Source organism: Saimiri boliviensis, chromosome 21, assembly GCF_048565385.1.
Source record: "Saimiri boliviensis isolate mSaiBol1 chromosome 21, mSaiBol1.pri, whole genome shotgun sequence".
NCBI lineage: Eukaryota > Metazoa > Chordata > Mammalia > Primates > Cebidae > Saimiri > Saimiri boliviensis.
In genome coordinates, this window is record NC_133469.1 from 7,891,070 (window position 1) to 7,915,802 (window position 24,733).

General features: G+C 52.9%; 1 protein-coding gene across 4 annotated transcripts in view; it reads right to left on the reverse strand.

Moving 5' to 3' along the window:
* Nucleotides 1–19,399: 19,399 nt before the first annotated feature.
* BRD1 (bromodomain containing 1) overlaps nt 19,400–24,733 on the reverse strand; it is a 45,073-nt gene continuing 39,739 nt past the window's right edge. For 3 of the 4 annotated variants that reach the window (XM_039463103.2, XM_039463107.2, XM_039463105.2), the window contains 5 exons: nt 23,571–23,706; nt 22,983–23,110; nt 22,063–22,172; nt 21,773–21,927; nt 19,400–20,583 (listed from right to left, as the gene is read on the reverse strand). In XM_039463103.2, the coding sequence (XP_039319037.1) occupies nt 20,400–20,583; nt 21,773–21,927; nt 22,063–22,172; nt 22,983–23,110; nt 23,571–23,706 (713 nt within the window). In that variant the 3' untranslated portion in view covers nt 19,400–20,399. Of the gene's footprint in view, nt 20,584–21,772; nt 21,928–22,062; nt 22,173–22,982; nt 23,111–23,570; nt 23,707–24,733 lie in introns of those variants that run through there. The other variant, XR_012515487.1, reaches the window with a different exon arrangement.

A 24,733-nucleotide genomic window follows, 5' to 3' on the forward strand; every position in this document is an offset into this window, starting at 1 on the left:
CCTGTCTAAGCTGATGGAGACTTGTTTTACAGCCCAGAACACGGCCTGTCGTGGTAAACGCCCCACATGCCCTTGGAAAGAGCATGCATTCTGCTGATCTGGGTCCAGGCTGCTAGTTAGGTGGTGTCCTCTGCGCCCTCACGGATTTCTGTCTGCTTGTCCCATCCATCAGTTGCTGAGAGAGGGAGCTGAGGTCTGGGACTGTGGCCATGGATTCCTCATTTCTCCCTGCAGTTTTTTCTGTCATTGCTTCATGGAAGCAATCACCAAGATGAGCTGACCCTTTATCATCATGGAATGACTCCTGAGAAATAAGAACAAAATTCTAAGCACCAGCTGACCAAACGGATCCCCTCTGCCAAGGGAACCTCAGAGGAATCTTGGAAGCTGAATTCATGGCCACGACAGGACAACAGATTGGATATGACAGAGCAGGAGCCCCATCGCCTCAGACAAAGGCTGACACCCCAGACAAACACTGTCACCCCAGACACTGTCACAAACCCCGTCACCCCAGACACTGTCACAAGCCCCGTCACCCCAAACAAACACCATCACCTCAGACACCATCACCCCAAACACTGTCACAAACCCTGTCACCCCAAACACTGTCACTTCAGACAAACACCATCACCTCAGACACCATCACCCCAGACAAACACTGTCACTTTGGACCAATGCCATCACCCCAGACAAACACTGTCACAAACCCTGCCACGCCAAACACTGCCACTTCAGACAAACACCGTCACCTCAGACACCGTCACCCCAAACACTGTCACAAACCCTGTCACCCCAAACACTGTCACTTCGGACAAACACCATCACGTCAGACACTGTCACCCCAGACAAACACTGTCACAAACCCTGTCACCCCAAACACTGTCACTTCAGACAAACACCGTCACCTCAGACACCATCACCCCAAACACTGTCACAAACCATGTCACCCCAAATACTGCCACTTTGGACAAACACCGTCACCTCAGACACCATCACCCCAAACACTGTCACAAACCCTGTCACCCCACTGTCACAAACCCTGTCACCCCAAACACTGTCACAAACCCTGTCACCCCAAACACTGTCACTTTGGACAAACACCATCACGTCAGACACTGTCACCCCAGACAGACACTGTCACCCCAGACAAACACTGTCACAAACCCTGTCACCCCAAACACTGTCACTTCAGACAAACACCATCACCTCAGACACCATCACCCCAGACAAACACTGTCACAAACCCTGGCACCCCAAACACTGTCACTTCGGACAAACACCATCACCTCAGACGCTGTCACCCTGGACAAACACCATCACCCCAGGGCACGTCAGACACCTTTGTGGCAGCCCCTCCCATCACAGACCCAGAGGCCTAGGATGGAAAAATGGTTTCATGGGCCGGGCCCAGGGTCCCTCTGCTGTGTGCAGCCTGGGGACTTCTTGCCTTGCATCTCAGATGCTCTAGCCATAGCTAAAAGGTACAGCTCAGGCTGTGGCTTCAGAGGGTGTAAGCCCCAAGTTTTGGCAGCGTCCAGGTAGTGTTGAGCCTGCAGGTGCACAAAAGTCAAGAACTGAGGTTTGGGAACCTCCACCAAGATTTCAGAGGATATATGGAAACACCTGCATGTCCAGACTGGTTTGCTGCAGCGGTGGGGCCCTCATGGAGAACGTCTGCTAGGGCAGAGTGGAAGGGAAACATGAGGTCGGAGCCCCCATGCGGAGTCCCTGCTGGGGCACTGCCTAGCGGAGCTGTGAGAAGAGGGCAGCTGTCCTCCAGACGCCAAAATGGCAGATCCACTGACAGCTTGCACCAAGCACCTGGAAAAGCTACCAACACTCAATGCCAGGCTCTGAAAGCAGCCAGGAGAGAGGGTGTACCCTGAAAAGTCACAGGAGTGGAGCTCCTCAAGTCCATGGGAACTTACCTCCTGCATCAGCGTGACACGGATGTGAAACATGAAATTAAAGGAGATCATTCCAGAACTTTAAGATTTAACTGCCTCGCTGGATTCTGGACCTGCATGGGGCCTTTAACTCCTTTGTTTTGGCCAATTTCTTCCATTTGGAGTGGGTGTATTTACCCAATGCCTGTACCCTCATTGTATCTATGAAGTAACTAGCTTGCTTTTGATTTTACAGGCTCATAGGTGAAAGGGACTTGCCTTGTCGCAGATGAGACTTTGTCCTGTGGACTTTGGAAGTAATGTTGAAATAAGACGTGGGGGACTGTTGGGAAGGCATGATTAGTTTTGAAAAGTGAAGAAGCCATGAGATTTGGGAGGGGCCAGGGGTGGAGTGATGTGGTTTGGCTCTGTGTCCCCACCCAAATCTCATCTTAAATTGTAGTTCCCATAATTCCCACGTGTTGTGGGATGGACCTGGTGAAAGATAACTGAATCATGAGGTGGTTTCCCCCATACTGTTCTCCTCGTACCGAATAGGTCTCACAAGATCTGATGGTTTTATAAGGGGTTTCCCTTTCAACTTGGTTCTCATTCTCTCTTGCCTGCCACCATATAAGACATGACTTTCACCTTCCACCATGATTGTGAGGGCTCCCCAAGGCGCATGGAACTGGGAGTTCGTTAAACTTCTTTTTCTTTAGAAGTTATACAGTCTGGGATATGTCTTTATCAGCAGCATGAGAACAGACTAATGTACCTGGTGTTCTAAGGTGAGAGCCTCATCTTAGATCTTTTTCTCTAGGATTTGCACCAAATGCTACAAATCCTGCTCTACGCACTGCATTTGCTCATCCTTCCAACTATGGTAAGTTGTGTTTTCATTCTCATTTAGTTAAAAATATTTGTTAATTTTTCAACAGCCGGGCGCGGTGGCTCAAGCCTGTAATCCCAGCACTTTGGGAGGCTGAGGCGGGTGGATCACGAGGTCAAGAGATCGAGACTGTCCTGGTCAACATAGTGAAACCCCGTCTCTACTAAAAATACAAAAATTAGCTGGGCATGGTGGCGCGTGCCTATAATCCCAGCTACTCAGGAGGCTGAGGCAGGAGAATTGCCTGAACCCAGGAGGCGGAGGTTGCGGTGAGCCGAGATCGTGCCATTGCACTCCAGCCTGGGTAACAAGAGCGAAACTCCGTCTCAAAAAAAAAAAAAAAAAAAAAAAAAAAAAAAAAAAATATTTGTTAATTTTTCTTGAGATTTTTGATTCCTGTGTTATTTATTCTTAACATATTTTAAGATTTTCTTAGCTGTTGATTTCTAGTTCAATTCCATTGTAGTCTAAGAACATATCTTGTATGGTTTCTGGTCTTTTACACTTGTTAAGATGTGTTTTGTGGCCTGGGATGTGGTCAGTTTTGGTGAATGTTCCATGGGTGTTTGGGAAGAATGTGTATTCTACTGTGGTAGATGAAATCGTTTATAACTGTCAATTAGATCCAATTGATTAATGGTGCTGTTCAGTTCAAATATCTTCACAATTTTCTGCCTGCTAAAGCTATCGATTACTGACAGAGTGGTGTTAGGGTCTTTAACTCTGATAGTGGATCTGTCCATTTCTCCTTGAAGTTCCACAGCTTTTCCCCAGTGTCTGGACTCTGTTTTAGTGCTAGGCTTACACATATGCTTTTGCCAGAAGCCCAAGGTTGGCAAAGAGAGGCAAATGCACCAGAGAGAGTCAATAACAAAAGCAAAAGCTGAGGAAGCTTCACAGGGGGCAGGTCTGGACAGAGGAGGGTGGGGTTCAGGGGTAGGGTTAGGTCATTCTGCAAACCCGACCTGGGTATATTGGCCTTTCCCATCCTGGCATGCACTTGGAGCCTGTGGCCCTCACCCAAAGGTGCCCCCAACTTGGGGGTTTGTGCCCCTGCCTGGTACCCTCCCCTTGGGTGTTGCTGGGACCCATTTCTTGCTCCTAGGCCACAACATAGGATCAAAGCGATGGGGTGTCCGTGGCTAACTGTGTGTGCATGACCATGCCACATACAACTGTGACCCTGCTTTGCTGGAGCTGCTCTCTCCTTCCTGCAGGAACACAGCAGCCACTTTGGGCAACCCTTCGTGCCAGGGACCTTTGGTGGCCTCTAGCACCAGAGGGCAGCCTCTGGACAAAGGGCAGCCCCTGAACAAAAGCCAGCAAGGAAACAAAGCTATCAGTCCTACAGCTGAAAGGACGGACGGGTGCCAGCACCCTGAGCGAACGTGGAGGCGAACTCTGCCACAGCTCAGCCTCCAGCCCAGCTGCCACCTGATGGCAGCCTGTGGGTCGAGCAGAGGACCCACTAAGTGGTGCCAGACCACTGGCCACAGAAACTGTGAGATAACAGATGTGTGTGGTTTTGAGCTGCCAGATTTGTGGTGAATTTGTCACACGAGGACAGACACTAACACCACCGGCTCCCACAGCAGGTCTCGGGGGCTCAGGGAGTTCTAATAATGAGACCTCAGGGGGCTTCTGGCTAAGTGCAGAGGATAACGCAGCTGAAGGTCACGGTCAGATGTCTGGGGCAGATCACCAGCCACTCACTCCCTCAGCATCAAGAGCTGCTACAGAATTGTGGCCAAGCCCATTCCTTTATTTATTTTTTTTGAGACAGAGTCTTGCTCTGCCACTCAGGCTGGAGTGCTAAGGTGTGATCTCAGCTCACTGCAACCTTTGCCTCCCGGGTTCAAGTGATTCTCCTTCCTCAGCCTCCCGAGTAGCGGGGATTACTGGCACTCACCACCACACCCAGCTGATTTTTGTATTTTTAGTAGCGATGGAGTTTCACCATGCTGATCAGGCTAATCTCGAAATCCTGGCCTCAAGTGATGCACCTGCCTCGGCCTTTCATGGTGCTGAGATTACAAGCTTAGCCAATGCACCTGGCCAAGCCCTTTTTTTTTTTTTTTTTTTTTTTTTTTGAGACGGAGTTTCGCTTTTGTTACCCAGGCTGGAGTGCAATGGCAAGATCTCGGCTCACCGCAACCTCCACCTCCTGGGTTCAGGCAATTCTCCTGCCTCAGCCTCCTGAGTAGCTGGGATTACAGGCACGTGCCACCATGCCCAACTGATTTTTTTGTATTTTTGGTAGAGATGGGGTTTCACCATGTTGACCAGGATGGTCTCGATCTCTTGACCTCGTGATCCACCCGCCTCGGCCTCCCAAAGTGCTGGGGTTACAGGCTTGAGCCACTGTGCCCGGCCTTTTCTTTTTTTTTTTTTAAGGCAGAATCTTGCTCTGTCACCCAGATTGGAGTCCAGTGGCACGATCTCAGCTCACTGCAACCTCAGCCTCCCAAGTGGCTGGGATTACAGGCATGTGCCATCATGCCCAGATAATTTTTTGGTATTTTTAGTAGAGATGGGGGTTGCACCATGTTGGCCAGTCTGGTCTCGAACTTCTGACCTTGTGATCTGCCCGCTTCATCCTCCCAAAGTGCTGGGATTACAGGCATAAACCACCGCACCTGGCCCTAAGCCCATATCTAAGAAAGCCCATGGGAAGGAAGGAAGGAGAGAGCAAGGGCTAGGAACACCCCAAGAGGAGAGTGATGGATGCGGGTGGGGAGCAGGGCCTGAGGGTGCCCAGGGGTTGTGGTTCGTGAACCTGAGGCCCTGGCCAACCCTCAAATGCTCCAGCTCCTGGCTCTCAAAGCAGCTTCCTAGAGACCATCAGTATAACTGTGACAGCAAACCCATCGGTACTGTGATTTAATTAAGAGATCACGACAGTGGAAGCGGGGCTGTGTTGTGCCGGGAATACGTCCTCATTGCCAGCCCTGCACTTGACTCGGAACCGGGGGTGCTCATGCATCGTCAGGTCAGTGTTTGGGGAGAATTGCCATAGTTTTCAAATGCCTTCAAACTTTTATTTTCCTTCCACAGTCTCTGATTTTACGCCAGTCCCTCACTGATTATTTCCGGCTGAATCTGCCTTTTCTCATTAAAAGAAAAGCTCATGGCATTTTATTTTCAATTAGCTTGCAAGAATCTATCAGGAGAGAGTCCAGCTGAACCTCATCATTCACAATGCAATTTCTCAGAACCGCCAGGCACAGCAGGTGTGATCCAGGGTGGGCCTGGCCTCCCACCTGCTGGGGTGCATCTGTCCCAAGTGCTCAGGGCTGCCGTGCTCAGCCTCCTCCACAGAGCAGGAGTGTGGGGAGAGGCCTCTTCACACTTTCCACCCGGCAGGTGCCGGGACACCAGAGTTCCCTCCAGTCTTGTCCTCTCAGAGACACCCGGAGCCCTCTACCAGCATCTCCCTGCCAGCATCTTCTTCCAGCCAGCAGCACCTCCTCCAACACTTCGAGCCGAGGATTTGGCGTCTTATTTGGGAAGACAGACGCAGGAGAGGGCCCTGTAAATACCATCACTGATCATGAAAACAACGCTGTTCTCCAGGGCTCAGCCTCCGCCTCCACTCCCCAGGGCACAGACAGGTGGGCAGGGCTGGGAGCCTCCACAGCCAGCACCCCAGCAAGGGGTCTTGCAGGAGGGGAGGCATCTGGGGCAGAGCCTGGCGTCCCCACCCAACCCCCACCCCCACCCCCACCCCACCCGCACCCCACCCCTACCCCCAGTGTCCCCGCCTGTCTGCAGTTCAGCCTGACTCCCAGCAGCCCCAGCAGAGCCTCAGCAGAATCTCCTGTGAGCCCCGCAGCCCCTGCCACCAAACCACTCAGGACAGCCTCACCTCCCCTTCCCTGGAAGGACAGGGTCCCTGGAGCAGACAGGAGAGCGGGGCCACCTCGAATTTCCTCGCAGAGCAGACCCTCTTGCTTCCTTCCACTGCTGGCCCCACAGGCAGCCCCATCCCCTGTCCCTGTCCCCACACAGCAACCCCTCCACCCTCAACCCTCCTCCTTCTAGAAGCTTCTCTCCTTGGCATTCAGGTAAGATAAGAGGCTAGCAGGACCTGTTTTTCTGGTCCCAGCCCCATTGCCCCATTGGCTATTTAGGTGCATGTTGTTTAATTTCCGTGTGTTTGTGTATTTTTCTGGAGTTCTTCTCCCTGTTGATTTCTAGTTTGTTTTTTTTGTTTTTGTTTTTGTTTTTGTTTTTTTGAGACGGAGTTTCGCTCTTGTTACCCAGGATGGAGTGCAATGGCGCGATCTTGGCTCACCGCAACCTCCGCCTCCTGGACTCAGGCAATTCTCCTGCCTCAGCCTCCTGAGTAGCTGGGATTACAGGCACGAGCCACCATGCCCAGCTAATTTTTTGTATTTTTAGTACAGACGGGGTTTCACCATGTTGGCCAGGACGGTCTCGATCTCTTGACCTCGTGATCCACCCGCCTCGGCCTCCCAAAGTGCTGGGATTACAGGCTTGAGCCACCGCGCCCGGCTGATTTCTAGTTTTATTCTGTTGTAATCAGGAAAGGTACTTGATATGATTTCTACTTGGAATTTATTGAGACTTGTTTTATGGTCTATTCTGGACAATGTTCATGTGCTGATTTTAAAAAGCGTCAATTCTGCAGCAGCTGGGTGAAACACTGAGTTCATGTCATTTAGGCCTAAAGTGCATCTAGTGAGCACTTTAACTCGGAGCAGCCGTTAAAGAGCTTCTTTGCTGAGTTTCTGTCTGGATGATCTGTCCATTACTGAGGGTGGGGAGTTGAATGAAGTCTCCTATTACTGTATTCCAGTCCACGATTCCCTTTAGATCTATTCATGTCTGCTTTATATATGTGGGTGCTCTGGTGTTGGCTGCATAGATATTTATAATTGTTATAACCTCTTGCTGCATTGACCCCTTTATCATTATATGGCGACTTTATTTCTTTTTACAGTCCTTGATCTGTTGCCTGGTTTATTTGATTTAAATATAGCTACTCCTGATCTTTTTTGGTTTCCATTTGCATGGAACACCTTTTACCATACCTTCACTTTATGTGTGTCTTATTTTCAGTGAGCTTGCAGAAATCTATCAGGAGAGAGTCCAGCTGAACCTCATCATTCACAATGCAATTTCTCAGAACCGCCAAGGACAGCAGGTATGATCCAGGGTGGGTCTGGCCTCCCACCTGCTGGGGTGCGTCTATCCCAAGGGCTCAGGGCTGCCGTGCTCAGCCTCCTCCACAGAGCAGGAGTGTAGGGAGAGGCCTCTTCACACTTTCCTCCCGGCAGGTGCGGGGACACCAGAGTTCCCTCCAGTCTTGTCCTCTCGGAGACACCCGGAGCCCTCTACCAGCATCTCCCTGCCAGCATCTCCTTCCAGCCAGCAGCACCTCCTCCAACACTTCGAGCCGAGGATTTGGCGTCTTATTTGGGAAGACAGACGCAGGAGAGGGCCCTGTAAATACCGTCACTGATTATGAAAACAACCCTGTTCTCCAGGGATCAGCCTCCACCTCCACTCCCCAGGGCACAGACAGGTGGGCAGGGCTGGGAGCCTCCACAGCCAGCACCCCAGCAAGGGGTCTTGCAGGAGGGGAGGCATCTGGGGCAGAGCCTGGCGTCCCCACCCCACCCCCACCTCCAACTCCACCCCCACCCCCACCCCCACCAGTGTCCCCGCCTGTCTGCAGTTCAGCCTGACTCCCAGCAGCCCCAGCAGAGCCTCAGCAGAATCTCCTGTGAGCCCCGCAGCCCCTGCCACCAAACCACACAGGACAGCCTCACCTCCCCTTCCCTGGAAGGACAGGGTTCCTGGAGCAGACAGGAGAGCGAGGCCACCTCGAATTTCCTCACAGAGCAGACCCTCTTGCTTCCTTCCACTGCTGGCCCCACAGGCAGCCCCATCCCCTGTCCCTGTCCCCACACAGCAACCCCTCCACCCTCAACCCTCCTCCTTCTAGAAGCTTCTCTCCTTGGCATTCAGGTAAGATAAGAGGCTAGCAGGACCTGTTTTTCTGGTCCCAGCCCCATTGCCCCATTGGCTATTTAGGTGCATGTTGTTTAATTTCCGTGTGTTTGTGTATTTTTCTGGAGTTCTTCTCCCTGTTGATTTCTAGTTTGTTTTTTTTTTTGTTTTTGTTTTTTTGAGACGGAGTTTCGCTCTTGTTACCCAGGATGGAGTGCAATGGCGCGATCTCGGCTCACCGCAACCTCCGCCTCCTGGACTCAGGCAATTCTCCTGCCTCAGCCTCCTGAGTAGCTGGGATTACAGGCACGAGCCACCATGCCCAGCTAATTTTTTGTATTTTTAGTAGAGACGGGGTTTCACCATGTTGGCCAGGACGGTCTCGATCTCTTGACCTCGTGATCCACCCGCCTCGGCCTCCCAAAGTGCTGGGATTACAGGCTTGAGCCACCGCGCCCGGCTGATTTCTAGTTTTATTCTGTTGTAATCAGGAAAGGTACTTGATATGATTTCTACTTGGAATTTATTGAGACTTGTTTTATGGTCTATTCTGGACAATGTTCATGTGCTGATTTTAAAAAGCGTCAATTCTGCAGCAGCTGGGTGAAACACTGAGTTCATGTCATTTAGGCCTAAAGTGCATCTAGTGAGCACTTTAACTCGGAGCAGCCGTTAAAGAGCTTCTTTGCTGAGTTTCTGTCTAGATGATCTGTCCATTACTGAGGGTGGGGAGCTGAATGAAGTCTCCTATTACTGTATTCCAGTCCACGATTCCCTTTAGATCTATTCATGTCTGCTTTATATATGTGGGTGCTCTGGTGTTGGCTGCATAGATATTTATAATTGTTATAACCTCTTGCTGCATTGACCCCTTTATCATTATATGGCGACTTTATTTCTTTTTACAGTCCTTGATCTGTTGCCTGGTTTATTTGATTTAAATATAGCTACTCCTGATCTTTTTTGGTTTCCATTTGCATGGAACACCTTTTACCATACCTTCACTTTATGTGTGTCTTATTTTCAGTGAGCTTGCAGAAATCTATCAGGAGAGAGTCCAGCTGAACCTCATCATTCACAATGCAATTTCTCAGAACCGCCAGGCACAGCAGGTGTGATCCAGGGTGGGCCTGGCCTCCCACCTGCTGGGGTGCGTCTATCCCAAGGGCTCAGGGCTGCCGTGCTCAGCCTCCTCCACAGAGCAGGAGTGTAGGGAGAGGCCTCTTCACACTTTCCTCCCGGCAGGTGCGGGGACACCAGAGTTCCCTCCAGTCTTGTCCTCTCGGAGACACCCGGAGCCCTCTACCAGCATCTCCCTGCCAGCATCTCCTTCCAGCCAGCAGCACCGCCTCCAACACTTCGAGCCGAGGATTTGGCGTCTTATTTGGGAAGACAGACGCAGGAGAGGGCCCTGTAAATACCGTCACTGATTATGAAAACAACCCTGTTCTCCAGGGCTCAGCCTCCACCTCCACTCCCCAGGGCACAGACAGGTGGGCAGGGCTGGGAGCCTCCACAGCCAGCACCCCAGCAAGGGGTCTTGCAGGAGGGGAGGCATCTGGGGCAGAGCCTGGCATCCCCACCCAACCCCCACCCCCACCCCCACCCAACCCCCACCCCACCCCCACCCCCAGTGTCCCCGCCTGTCTGCAGTTCAGCCTGACTCCCAGCAGCCCCAGCAGAGCCTCAGCAGAATCTCCTGTGAGCCCCGCAGCCCCTGCCACCAAACCACACAGGACAGCCTCACCTCCCCTTCCCTGGAAGGACAGGGTCCCTGGAGCAGACAGGAGAGCGAGGCCACCTCGAATTTCCTCACAGAGCAGACCCTCTTGCTTCCTTCCACTGCTGGCCCCACAGGCAGCCCCATCCCCTGTCCCTGTCCCCACACAGCAACCCCTCCACCCTCAACCCTCCTCCTTCTAGAAGCTTCTCTCCTTGGCATTCAGGTAAGATAAGAGGCTAGCAGGACCTGTTTTTCTGGTCCCAGCCCCATTGCCCCATTGGCTATTTAGGTGCATGTTGTTTAATTTCCGTGTGTTTGTGTATTTTTCTGGAGTTCTTCTCCCTGTTGATTTCTAGTTTGTTTGTTTGTTTGTTTGTTTTGAGACGGAGTTTCACTCTTGTTACCCAGGCTGGAGTACAATGGCGCGATCTCGGCTCACCGCAACCTCCGCCTCCTGGACTCAGGCAATTCTCCTGCCTCAGCCTCCTGAGTAACTGGGATTACAGGCACGAGCCACCATGCCCAGCTAATTTTTTGTATTTTTAGTAGAGACGGGGTTTCACCATGTTGGCCAGGACGGTCTCGATCTCTTGACCTCGTGATCCACCCGCCTCGGCCTCCCAAAGTGCTGGGATTACAGGCTTGAGCCACCGCGCTCGGCTGATTTCTAGTTTTATTCTGTTGTAATCAGGAAAGGTACTTGATATGATTTCTACTTGGAATTTATTGAGACTTGTTTTATGGTCTATTCTGGACAATGTTCATGTGCTGATTTTAAAAAGCGTCAATTCTGCAGCAGCTGGGTGAAACACTGAGTTCATGTCATTTAGGCCTAAAGTGCATCTGGTGAGCACTTTAACTCAGAGCAGCTTTGCTGAGTTTCTGTCTGGATGATCTGTCCATTACTGAGGGTGGGGAGCTGAATGAAGTCTCCTATTACTGTATTCCAGTCCACGATTCCCTTTAGATCTATTCATGTCTGCTTTATATACGTGGGTGCTCTGGTGTTGGCTGCATAGATATTTATAATTGTTATAACCTCTTGCTGCATTGACCCCTTTATCATTATATGGCGACTTTATTTCTTTTTACAGTCCTTGATCTGTTGCCTGGTTTATTTGATTTAAATATAGCTACTCCTGATCTTTTTTGGTTTCCATTTGCATGGAACACCTTTTACCATACCTTCACTTTATGTGTGTCTTATTTTCAGTGAGCTTGCAGAAATCTATCAGGAGAGAGTCCAGCTGAACCTCATCATTCACAATGCAATTTCTCAGAACCGCCAAGGACAGCAGGTATGATCCAGGGTGGGCCTGGCCTCCCACCTGCTGGGTTGCGTCTATCCCAAGGGCTCAAGGCTGCTGTGCTCAGCCTCCTCCACAGAGCAGGAGTGTGGGGAGAGGCCTCTTCACACTTTCCACCTGGCGGCAGGTGCTGGGACACCAGAGTTCCCTCCAATCTTGTCCCCTCGGAGATAACCGGCGCACTCTGCCAGCGTCTCCTTCCAGCCAGCAGCACCTCTTCCAGCACCTCACGAAGAGCATTTAGTGTCTTGTTTGGGAAGACAGGCACAGCCTGTCTTGCAGGATGCAGGAGAGGACCCTGGAAATACCATCACTGATCATGAAAACAGCCCTGTTCTCCAGGGCTCAGCCCCCACCAAAGTGAACAGACAGGTTTTCACTTTGCTGTCATCTAGGCTGGAGTGTGCAGGAACATGATCACAGCTCACTGTAGCCTCAAACTTCTGGGCTCAAGTGATCCTCCTACCTCAGCTTCCTGAGTAGCAAGGGCTACAGCCTATGCCACCATCCCCAGATAATTTTGTTTTTATTTTGGAGAGCAATAGAGTCTTGCTGTGTTGCCCAAACTGGTCTGAAACTCCTGGCCTCAAACGTTTCTCCCTCTTTATGTGTCTTTACAGGTAAAGTGGGCTTCTCGTAGGCAGTATACCATTAGATCTTGTTTCCTTATTCATTCAGAAGTTCCTCTGTTATTTCTTCGAATTGGCTTTCTACCCCTCACTCTTGCTCAGCTCCTTCTTAAACATAATTCCTAGATTTGCTCTTTTGAGGTAATTTGCTGTATCTTGTAGGTGATCTTCATTCCTTTGTGTGGGTAACGCCCCATATAGGCACTGAGGAATGAGAGCTAAGCAGAGCCCTGGCACAGTTAGGGCTTGAAGAATATTTCACTTTATAGTGTTACTACTTAGCAATTTCCTTTTATATAATCCTTTACATAATTATATATTAGTTCATAGCATTAGGGCTTGAAGAATCCCTTTATATAATCCTCTATATATAATTATATAGTAGTTGATAGTATGAGTGCCTAAAGAATATTTCCCTGCATATATATAATTATATCTTAGTTCATAATCAGAGGAATGCTTAGAGTGGACACAGTACAGAGCATAAATTAAAGAATAACCAGCTTATAATTGGAGGAACGCTTAAAGCAGACACAGTGCAGAGCATGATTTAAGGGAAAAACAGTTCTACCAGGACAAGAATCCATGGCCCAGGGGGCAGTGTTCAGTATCGTAAAGATACCCGCTGTATGGCAGGCTTGGGGCGAGGGCCACTCCTCCTGATAAAGGAGTTGGACCTTGCTCCAGTTCTTGTGGAAGGCTGTCCTCAGACCAGCAATCCACCTTGGTGACTGTGAACTTTATCAGCTCTTGCTACTGTGCTGCTTAAAAAGCATCTTCCTGCTGGGCGCGGTGGCTCGCACCTGTAATCCCAGCACTTTGGGAGACCGAGGCAGGTGGATCACGAGGTCAAGAGATCGAGACCATCCTGGTCAACATGGTGAAACCCCATCTCTACTAAAAATACAAAAAATTAGCTGGGCATGGTGGCACATGCCTGTAATCCCAGCTACTCGGGAGGCTGAGGCAGGAGAATTGCCTGAACCCAGGAGGTGGAGGTTGCGGTGAGCCGAGATCGTGCCATTGCACTCCAGCCTGTGTAACAAGAGCGAAACTCAGTCTCAAAAAAAAAAAAAAAAAAAAAAAAAAAAAAAAAGCATCTTCCTATAGAACCCATTGGAAGCTGCCAGAAGGTGGCAGTAACCTTGATAGCTCTGTCACTGCTATGTGACTTAAAGCATCCTCCTATAAGTCTTCTTAGAAGTAGTTTGCCCATAGATAGAAGTATTGCACACTGCTCTGTCTTCACTGCGCACGGCCCACCTTCAAGCCTTGGTGTCCTAATGGGGGTGGACCCCTTACTGCACACGGCCCTTGCCTTCATGGGAACAGGCCCCTTGCTGCGCACTGTCCACCTCCTGGCCTAGGTGGCCTAATGGGGGTGGACCCTATGTTTTATTGCTCATGACCCTATCACTATCCTTAAAAATAATTTCACTCACTGCCCTGCCCCCTAACCTATACACAATAAATACTCACGCTTCTGGACATTCGGGGTCTCGCCTGACTCTGCTTATAGGTGGTGTGGCCCCCTGAGCCCAGCTGTGTTTTCCTTGTACTTAGGTGTCCCCGTCTCTTTATTTCTCAAATCCTGTGCCTCAGCACGGCATAAGGCTCACCCCACGCCCCTGTGGGGCCCTCAGCCCTACACTTTGCATTCTTTTTCTTTTTTCTGTTCTGTGTATTTTCAAACAGCCTGTCTTTGAGCTCTGGTGCTTTCTTCTGCTTGTTCCATTCTGCTGTTGAGAGGTTCTATCTGTTTCACAGTTCAGCAGACGTTTTTCTCAGTTCCAATATTTCTGTCTGATTTTTTAATTTCAGTATCTTTGTTAAAATTCTTTGATAAGTTTCCGAATTGATTTTCTGTGTTATCTTGGAGATCACTGAGTTTCCCTACATGCGCTATTTTGGATTCTTGATGAGAGTTCATATACTGCCATCTTATTAGGGACAGTCAGAATAGAAAAAAGGTTCCTTGCTTCGCCCATTTGAGTCGTTCACAGTTCCCTGTTTGCCTTTCTTTTGAATGTACATCTATATCTTTGAATTGAAGGATTATTTATTCGAATCTTCTCTATCTGGCTTGTTTTGGTTTTTACTGATTTATGTTTGCTTGGAGATTCTTTGCAATGTACCTGTTGAATTTTTTTCTGCTAGGTTGCTGCTTCCTTCTTTGGCACTAGATGGCACCATAAACCCAGGTTTTCCTCAGCTCCAACAAAGGCTTCCCCTGTCAAATGGAGGAGGTCCCACAGGGGAAATCCTGGCAGTGTGGGAAGATTGGCATGGGGGTCCATGCCCAGGGAACCTATGGACTGTACCTCCTGCCATGTAGCACTGCTGAACAGCCACTCTGATTTGATGCCTCCTTTCGTTGTATGACAGGGTAGTTTTTAGGGCTAGAGATGCTAGCATCGCCTCTTCCCTGAGTCTCTGGCTGGTCTCAGGGATATTTCTCCTTTAAGCATTCTGAATGCTTCCCTTGGGTTGAAGCAGAACAAGTCTCCTGCCAGGGAGCCAAGGTAGTAGGGAAGCTGGTAGTCCACCTTGAGCTCACGTTTTCCAGTGCAGAAGCCATGAGCCAGGGAGATTTCCCCAGGCTCGGTGTCCGGTAGACTGGGAGAAGGGACATCATGGAAATGGAATTCGTTATCTGCTAGCTCAGAGTTTATTCAGTTCTCTGAGGCCCTGGGAACTATCTCATCCTCATATTTGAGTTCTGGGGTGTTGCTGGAGGTCATCTTAGTGCTGAACATTTGTTTTGGATTTTCTGTGGCAGAGAGTGATGCCAGCTTGGAACTGGCCATCTTCTCCGTGTTTTTTTTCATTTGCTTTTAATTCTGGGTGATAACAACTGAACTTCATAAACCACCATGCTCCATACGTGGGTCGAATTCGCCACATACTGATCCTCCAAGGTGGGGGTTGGCCAACCCACCCTGGGCTCTACTCCCCATCCCCTGATATGGCTCTCCCGTGAGGGTGGAATGGGAGGCAGACTGCTGAGCCCCAGAAGCCGGCTGTCCTCACCTGTCATCAGGATGGAGTGGGGAGTCAGAGGAGGCCCTGGAGGGTCTCGGTGCTTCAGGTGGGAGTCCCCACAGCTGGGCTGACGTTGAAACTCTGGGCCAAGGGACCAGCAAGAAATGTGTTTCATTTACAACATGAGAAACACTGTCATGAGATAAGGCAGAGCCGCATTAAGAGTTGGTGAGCAGGACACTGTACGTGAATCATAATTTCATGAAATCTCCGTGCAGGAGTCCCAGCTCAGCAGAGCCGCTGCCAGCCTGGTCAAGGGCCAAGCTCACGAGCAAGCTCCTCCCGGGGAGTCTGGGCTTCTGAGTATGTCGCTGAGTCTGGCTGCCCCAGCCCCAGGGCTCCCAGAAGCCCCCACTCACAGCGGAGTACACACCCCATGTTCCCTGGAGTGGAGACTTTGAGAGAGTGGGGGGTGGACACACTGTCACTTTGGACACTGATTATACTGAAATATGCATAGAATTTGGCTCTGATCTTCTGCTTTCCATGAGAAAAATGTGATTTCTGTAAACTAGCAGAGGCCTTCTTTCTTGCTTATCGTGTGGGGGTCATTTTGGGGATCCTCAGCCTTTGCACATTGCTCCCAGCCCCTGCTCTCCAGCATCATCAGGCCCTCAAAACTCAGAGATGGAACAGCTGTGCTGCCAGGGCCTGGCCTTCCGCCCAGCCAAGCCTTACCGTCCTGAAGGGAGCCCAGCAGAGAGAACAGACGACAGCCTCCAGCTCCGGCCACAGACACTGCCTGACCCGCTCCCATCTCCAGGTGGACAGGAAGAGACTCTGAGTCCCTCTCAGCACCATCCCTCAAGAGGGGAGCACTGGGGGCAGGGGTGAGGCGGCCCCTGAGGGTGACGGTTGTAGTCCCCCAACCTGCCTTTCTCTAGATGCTCACAGGTCTCAGTGCCACAGGCAGCCAGGGGGTGAGGGCTCAGCCATCAGGTGGGGCTCCCCACCCCTTGCTCCTCCCCCACAATTTCTTCAGTGCAGTGGGCACCCAGAGGACAGGGCCTGTGAGGTGAGGGGTCACTGTCCACAAGACCGCAGGGCTGGACCTAGCCTCCGTGGGGAAGGAGAGGTTGCTGGTGCTCAGAGGAGGCTCAGAGAAGCACTGGCCAGGTGGGACAGGTGGGGGATCATGGATGAGGCTGAAGGACCCCCACCCTGAGAGGGCCTCAGGGGAGGGCCCATCTGCAGGAGGGGCTGCAGGGCCTCCCACCCACCCCCTGTGGTCACAGTCCAAGCACAGCCTGGATGCTCAGAGACTGGGCCAAAGGATTTGGAGTCCGTGGAGTCCCGAGGGGTGGAGCCAACGGTGCACATGTGGTCTGGGCCTCCTCGGGGTCGGACTGAGGGTCCTGGCTCCACACCTGCTGCTGCCCCGGTTCCTATTACCCCCACAGCTGCCTGCCCCAAGGCACTCCTCCGGGGCTGAAAGGGCCCAGGGTCCTAGCTGGGTGGGGAGGCCCCCACCACTTCCCCCAAGTCTGGGCCGGGGAGTCTGGGGGGTGCGGACGGTCTGGGCATCTCCCCACAGCCGGCTCAGTCCCGGCGGCATTGGGCCAGAATGGATCTGCTCACGAGGTGGGCGCCAGCCCCCTGGGTTCAGGGAGCCGTCACAGGTTCTGGCTTTGGTGGAAAAGGCAGGGGACCTCTTGCTCCCTCCTCGTCCTGCGATGCCAAGACACATCAACTCCCGGAACTTCAGGCCCACCCTCCCCATGCTCAAGCCGAGCGCACCGTCCTGGACGACGGGGGACCGTGGGGAGGGCACGCCACAAGGACGAGGGACCCAGAAAGGGCGCGCCACGGGAGAAAAGGACCCTGGAGAGCGCACGACCGGTTGGCGGGCAAGGCAAGGATCCATGTCTGAGCTGCTAGGAACCCCTGAGCCCTGCCACGGAGCCGAGCCGAGGAAGGGCCGCCCCGCGCGGTGAGTGGTGAGTGCCGTCTACACAGCACGATTCCTCTTTTCTCTTTAGCCCCGCGGAACCAGCCTCTGGTTCTGCACCTCGCGCTCTGGGCGCAGCGCCCGGCTTTGGCGAGTGCTCCCCCGCGACGCCCCAGCCTCTGGCCCGCGAAGCCCCGAATGTCCAAAGCGGGGCTCTCCCAGCAGGGGCTCATCGCAGTTTTGGAGAAAGCAAGCAGACCCCGCGCCCTCATTCCTGGGCCTTCATGCAGTCCCGCTGGCTCCTAGGCCTCTCCCTCCGCGCCCCCACCCCACCAGCTGCCTCCTGGGGACCTCCCCCAAGGCTGTGCTTTCAGCCCAAACACAGGGAGGTCTTCCAGGAGCCGCCCAGTCCCCAAGGCAGCTGGTGGAGATACTCCCACTCCCATCTGCACCTGCCAAGCCCTCAGGGTGCCTGGACACGCCCCGCACGGGAGGACCCCCCACAGGAGGAGCCCGCACGAGAGGAGCCCCGCCTCAGCACCCCTGCAAGCGGCAGTAACCCAGAAAACTCGTGAGATGCTTCTGAGCAGCCCAGAAAAGTGTGTGGAAGGTAGGCACAGCTCACCCCTCTGTACGAGCAGGGACATGCCAACCCCGGGAAAGCAGAGGACGCTCCAGGCCAGGTATGCCCAGCAGGTGCTGGTCTTATCACTTTTATGTTTACATCATATTTTGCATTTTATGTCTAATAATATGCAGCTGGCCAGGTACAAGGCTCAAGCCTGAGCTTCCAGCACTTTGGGAGGCCAAGACAGGTGGATCACTTGAGGTCAGGAGTTCAGGACCAGTCTGGGCAACATAGCAAAACCCCATCTCTACTAAAAACACACAAATTAGCTGGGTGTGGAAGCATGCACCTGCAGTCCCAGCTACTCCTGAGGAGAAAGGAGAATCACTTGAACCTGGGAGGCAAAGGTTGCAGTGAGCTATCACGCCATTGCACTCCAGCCTGGGCAACAGAGCAAGACTCTGTATCCAAAACAAACAAACAAAAAAAACTAATATGCAGCTGAGCATTATGCAGTCAACCCCAGGCAGTACCCCCAGCCCTCTGTCCCCTACAGCTCTAGGCACCCCCCCCAGCCCCCCCCCCCCAACACGACGTGATGCCCAGAGGGTGAAAATCCCCCACAGGTTAAGCCAGAAACAAAAATCTCAAAGCTTCAGCATCTCCCTCTGCTCAGACCCACTTACAGCAGATTCCTGTCATCAACAGCACCATCAGGCTGTAGGTGATAAAGAAGGGGAGCAAACTGCACCCACCCTTAGCTGGGCTTCTCAGCAGCCCCACTGCTCAGGGAACCCCAAGTGCCCTGCAGCCTGGACCCTTCTGTGAGGGGAGCAGGTGATCCTGGGGGCCACCAGCTGCTGGTGGTAGGAGGGGCCTGCCAGGCAGGGCTGGCTGCAGGAGGGGAGCCCCAGCAGGTGGGAAGCGCCTGCTCAACGCAGGAGAAACTAGCAAAGGGAGACTATTTCCAAGTTTCTATGGAGACGTTACAAACAAACAGTGCAGGCTTGACATTTTTCTGTAACTAAAGTTTTAGAATAAAAATATGATCAGGTAAAGTAATAAATAATGCCATCCCATGACACCTTTTTTTTTTTTTTTTTTGAGATGGAGTTTCGCTCTTGTTGCCCAGGCTGGAGTGCAATGGCGCGATCTCGGCTCACCGAAACCTCCGCCTCCTGGGTTCAGGCAATTCTCCTGCCTCAGCCTCCTGAGTAGCTGGGATTACAGGCACGTGCCACCATGCCCAGCTAATTTTTTTGTATTTTTAGTAGAGACGGGGTTTCACCATGTTGACCAGCATGGTCTTGATCTCTTGACTTCGTGATCCACCCGCCTCGGCCTCCCAAAGTGCTGGGATTACAGGCTTGAGCCACCGCACCCGGCTTTTAAGATAAAGGCATGTCCTCACCCCTTGCAGCCAGCACCCCCACCCGTCCTTGGGGGCTCACCCAGACAGCTAGTGCTACAGAAATAAAATGGCCACACTGTCCAAATCTTGACTTTATTTTTAATATAAAAAATGCAAATTTGGAAACCCACCCTACTTTCCCCCCTAACATAATGCTTTACCTCTTAAAAATAAAAATAAAGTACTAATTCTATATACATCACATGTACCATACAAAAATGTATCCAAAGTTTCTATTGCTACCAAAGTGTTCTAAATTAAAACAAGTTACAGAAAGCCCCTCATTGTAAACAAAAGATTACAAGTTATAAAATCAAAGTTCACAGGCCAGAGTCATTTATACAACGCAATGCAGTCTGCTCCCAAGCCTAGTTGAATTTTTATGTGCCTGTATAAAAATGCGTATCAATATACCTTTGCAAATGTATTTTTCATTATAAAGCAAATGAATACACTTTCTACAATAAATAATCCGCTGGGAGGCACACCTGCGGGGTTCGAGGCGGGCTGAAAGGAGTGGGGACGTGCCTGCGGGAGGTCACGGGCGGAGGGTGATGGGAGCAGGTATGGGAGCAGGGACACGCCCGCCTGCGGTCACGGGCAGCGGAGTGTTTTTGGTGATCTGCAAGTGATGTACACAGCATAACTTTATTCTCCCCTCTTTCCACAAAGTACCATTCAAAATAATGTCATTTTCTTTCTTAAAATACACATTTGTCATTGTAAATTTACATCCCATCTTATTAAATAGGTGGTACTCTGTGTAAAGAGCATGATTTACAAAATTATTAAACATTCAAAAGTCTTTAAGAAAAAGCTACATATCAAAGAAAGTGACGCCAGCAGCACGGCCTGGGGACGTGCGACAGACGCACTGCGCTGCCCGGACACGCCCACCCCACCCAGACGGAGATGGTTCCTAGAAAACTTGGAAATAAAACCTCCCCCCTCCCTGGGGAAAAAGAATTAAAGAACTATGACTAAAAATCAGAATAAGTTAAGTTTTAAACAATATACAAATATGTACAGCTTATCAACACTATGGACAAGGAAGACCGCGCTGGGGGCGGGCCATCAGTCAATGTCGCTGAGGTCACTGGTCGGCTCCCCATGGACACGGCTCAGGTGGTTCATGGCGCGGTCAAACGCAATGCGCACGGCCTTCCGGATGCTGGAGTTCCTCCCTTCCATCATCTTCAACTTGTCTATAGTTTCATCGATACCAAGGGGAACCATTTTGGACTTAGGAAGCCACTGCCTTTTTAAAAGGAAAAGCATGGGAAAAACCATTGCTTGCATGTGGTACTGCAGCACACTCGTGGTCATCTAACAAACTCACTGCGCTCTGATACAAAAGGGCCCTGCTCAGCACCCGCAAGACAGCTGGGCCCCGTGCAGGGATAGGCCCGAGGCCAGGGAAACCCCCGTCCCCTCCCCTCCCCGGCTTGGGGAGCTAAGTAGGGCATAAAAACCATCACCTCCTCCATCCCCAAAACATTTCCCAGTGCCTGCTGAATGACACACACACACACACACACACACCCCAAGCCCAGAGCCAGGGTGGGCCCGGAGCAGGGGCCAGTGGTAGGGAAGACCCCATTAAAGGGGCCTCAGATGGACAAGGCGCAGGCCTCCCTCAGAGCCTGACCAGGAGCAGTGGCCACATGCCTAAGAGGCAGAGGTGGGTGCAAGGAACAGAAAGACGGCAGGGGATGCTGGTGCTGCCAGTCCTGCTCTAGGTACCACAGGCAGGTGGCCCCAAGCCCCTGTGCCAGGTCCCAAGAGCAGCCAGCTTCAGGGGAAAACAGGAGGCACCTGCCCAGGCCACACACGCAGGGCACAGCTGGGGCCACAGCTCCTCCCAGAGGCCCGGGCTGCCAGTGTGTCCTACACAAAGGGGTCTTGGGGTCTGAACCCTGGCACAGCACATCAGGGTCCAGGCGCTCAGGGGGGAAAGCCCAGGGCACAGGGGGAGCCTCCCGTGACGGGGTGGACGTCGTCTGAGCAGAGCTGCATGACGCCAGGACGGAAGGCTCTAAACACAGGGCCAGAGGCCAGGCCTGGGCAGGGGCATGTCTGCAGCACAGGGGCCTGGGAGCCCAGCGGAGGGACCCCCAGCACTAGAGTGGACACGGGTAAGGAGTGCAGAGAGCCCGGGCCAGTGGGGCTCAGGTGAGAGGGAGAGGAAGCCATTGGGGCAGAGATAGACCCTGTGCTCAGAGCCTGTCCCATAGTCCCAGCAGGGCTGCTGGGCAGTGCCCTTCACCAGGCCCACAGCAGAGTACCCACCTCTGACTTTGTGCCAGGGCCCGGCAGACAAATAGGCTGCTCGCCACAGGGACACTCACGTCACCCAGCAGCCGTGTGGCTCCAGCTTCTCCACACTACCCACGGCCCCCACACCACCGCCCCAGCCGGTCCCCGAAGTCTAAGGCCTCTCGACTCACCAACTTCTCTTATTATCAAAAAAGAGAACGAGGAACAGCTTCTCGTCGGACTTGGTCTGCATGTGCTCCCCGATCTTCAGCACGTCCAGGGGTGGGGCCGGGATGGTGACGCCGTTGTGGTGGCCGGGCACTCGAGGCATCTTGGGGTCAATGATCTGCACGGGAAGGGCCCGCTGTGGTTGCTATGAGGCTCACACCCACAGACGACCAGCCAACCCCTAGCTGTGTGGGCCTCCTCGGGACACGCACGCAGGCGCCGGGGCCCTGGGAGCCACGAGAGCCGCACTCACCAGCGCTGGGTAGGAGGGGTACCCGCTGCACTTGGCCCACACCACCTTCAGGGGCTCCAGCACCGAGGCGGCGGCGTCCGTGGAGATCCACATGCTGTTCTGACCGACTTCTGCAGAGAGACGTGCCAGGTCAGGACAAGGTTGCGCCCCACCCCCACCCACAAGGTGCAGCAACAAGGAGGGGTCTCCTAGCAGAACGCAGCTCCCAGGCCTTTCTCACCACCGCAGGCGGCCCCACTGCCTCTCCCCGCGGGGTCCAGGCCCGTGCATCCCCACTGTCCCTGCAGCCCACCTGGGGGCCCACCACCAGCCCCTCTCAAACCCAGAAAATCTCACGCCCTCTGGGCTGGAAGGCTGACTCCAGGTGCCCAGCACGACCCCTTCTGAGCCCTCCTTGCCTCAAGGTTGGGGCTCCCAGCGTGCTCCTGCCTCATCTAGGCAACTGGCACCCCAAATCCAAATCCAAAGTCCTGGCTCCCCCTCCACCAGACTAGTTCCCTGCTGTCCCTCCCACCTGGGGGGGTCCTGACAGCATGGCTGCCTTCCACAGTGACGGCCATGCCGACCCCAAACCCTGGGCCTCCCCTCCCCCACCCTGCAGTCCCCTGTGCAGCTGCAGACCACCAGTGAAGCCCAGACAGCCTCTCCAGTGCCTGACGACCAGGAGCCACACAGAGCTGGGCGCTCCACAGGAGCGAAGGCAGGAAAGAGTAGGCGCCACAGACGCCCCAGCAGGGCTGCAGCCCAGAGCCCCTCTGTGTGCCAAACCCCTGCCCAGGAGGTCGGCCCGCAGTGGGCAGTCGCCAGGGGTTCTGTGCAGGGCACCGTGCTCCCCGAGCCAGAGTGCAGTTCCCAGCAGGCGAGCCCCAAGACGCTAACCAGGAGGACGGAGGGCGAGCAGGCAAGTCCAGGGGACTCACCGGCTGCGATCCTGGCCGCCTTGGCGTAGTTCCCGTTCTCGATGCAGGAGATCAGCTCACTGCGGTCCTCCAGCGTGTGCCTTCGCACAAGGGCCGGCTTGCCCCGCCCACACTTGGGCACACTAAAGCTTCGGGAGGAAGAGCAGAAGGCGTCAGGTGGCCCGCATGCCCCTGGCTTCAGCCTCACCTGGGCTGCCCATCACCAAGCTGGCCACGAGTCCCACCTGACAGGACTCCTCGGTCAGGCAGGCCCACGGGTGCACAGGTCTGGAAGCAATGTGCCTGTGTGGCAGGGAGGGCTCAGGGGGCCATGCCTCACCCAGGTGCCAAATAGGGCAGACAGGTGGCACTGTGCTCACTGCCAGATTCTGGGAGGAAAAGATCAAATGTAAACTGAACTGCAGATTCTAAAATTGTGTTTGTATTTCATGTAGTGCTTTTCCTACTTCTGCTTGAATTCTATAAAGCAGATTGATCGGCAGCATGGGAAACTGCCGAGGCCCAAACACACATGAATCCCAGGACAGCCAGGCGGGGCGGGCAGCGCTGGAGGCTGCGTGGCGGGAAGCGAGGGGCCGCGGTGCCCACCTCGAGTCACAGAGCGGGCTGTTGCTGGAGGAGATGCTGGACTCAGAGGCGCAGCGTCGTCGGGGTGCGGCTTTCCTCCCCAGGCCGCCGCCCGGCTCCTGCTCGCTCCTCGCACCCCCAAAGCCGTTGGTGAGACCTGGAACACAGGCAGGCAGGCCCTGAGCTCAGCGCAACCAGTGCACGCTCCAGCACAACTCAGCTCCACTACACTTGAGCCCATCTTACAAAGAATGCTCCACAGAAGCTAAGAAGCATCTTCCTTTTCACTCCCACGTCCCCAGTATAGTCCTTACTAAGTGAACTCCAAAGTCACTCATTAAATGAAATGAACAGAGCCAGCTGCAGTCAGTTCCCATCACTGCGGTTTGTGGAGCACCGTGAAGATGCTCCTCTTGACAAGCTCGGCTCTCTAACGGGCTCTGTGAGGGCAAAGAAAGGCTGCCGAGAGCCCGCGCACGGGAACAGACGTGCAGTCTGTCCACACGGGCACACGTTGCATCGGATGGCCCCTTCACCAGGTTGGGGGGGGTGCCAGCAATGACACAAAAAAGTGTTCCCAGCAGCAGAGCTCCAGGGAATAGGAAATCAGATTTTAAAAAGAAAAAAACTCTTGGTTCAAAAGACAAGTATCAACATGAACTCAAAAATGCTGATGGAACACTCTAAGACAGAGAATCCGGGGTCATCCCGAGTCCGAGCGGTGTCCGGCCTCACCCACACAAGGCTGCAAGTCACTGGTCTCCAAGTGTCCTAAATAGCTAAACAAAACACGAACCACAACTCCATCCTCTCAATGTTTGAGAAGTGTTTCATCAAGGCAAATCTCAACATTTTCCTCCTTAAAATGCCTGACTTCATGTCAGTCAACGGGAAGCAACACATCTGCCTGAGGCCCCTCCACCAAGTCCCTCATGGGAGTCACACTGCGGGGAAGATGTCCCAGCCAGGGCACCCTCTGGGTGTGAGGCTGAAGGGGTGTGATTTTTTTGTATCCAAAAAGAACCCCATTTTCCTGCCTACCACATCCTTGAACATTTTTTAAATCTATTTACAAAAGAAAACATGTAAATTTGTCAACAGAGCATTTCTTTAGAATTTTTTTGGAAACCATGTCTTGCTGTCACCCAGGATGGACTGCAGCCTCGACCTCCTGGGCTCAAGTG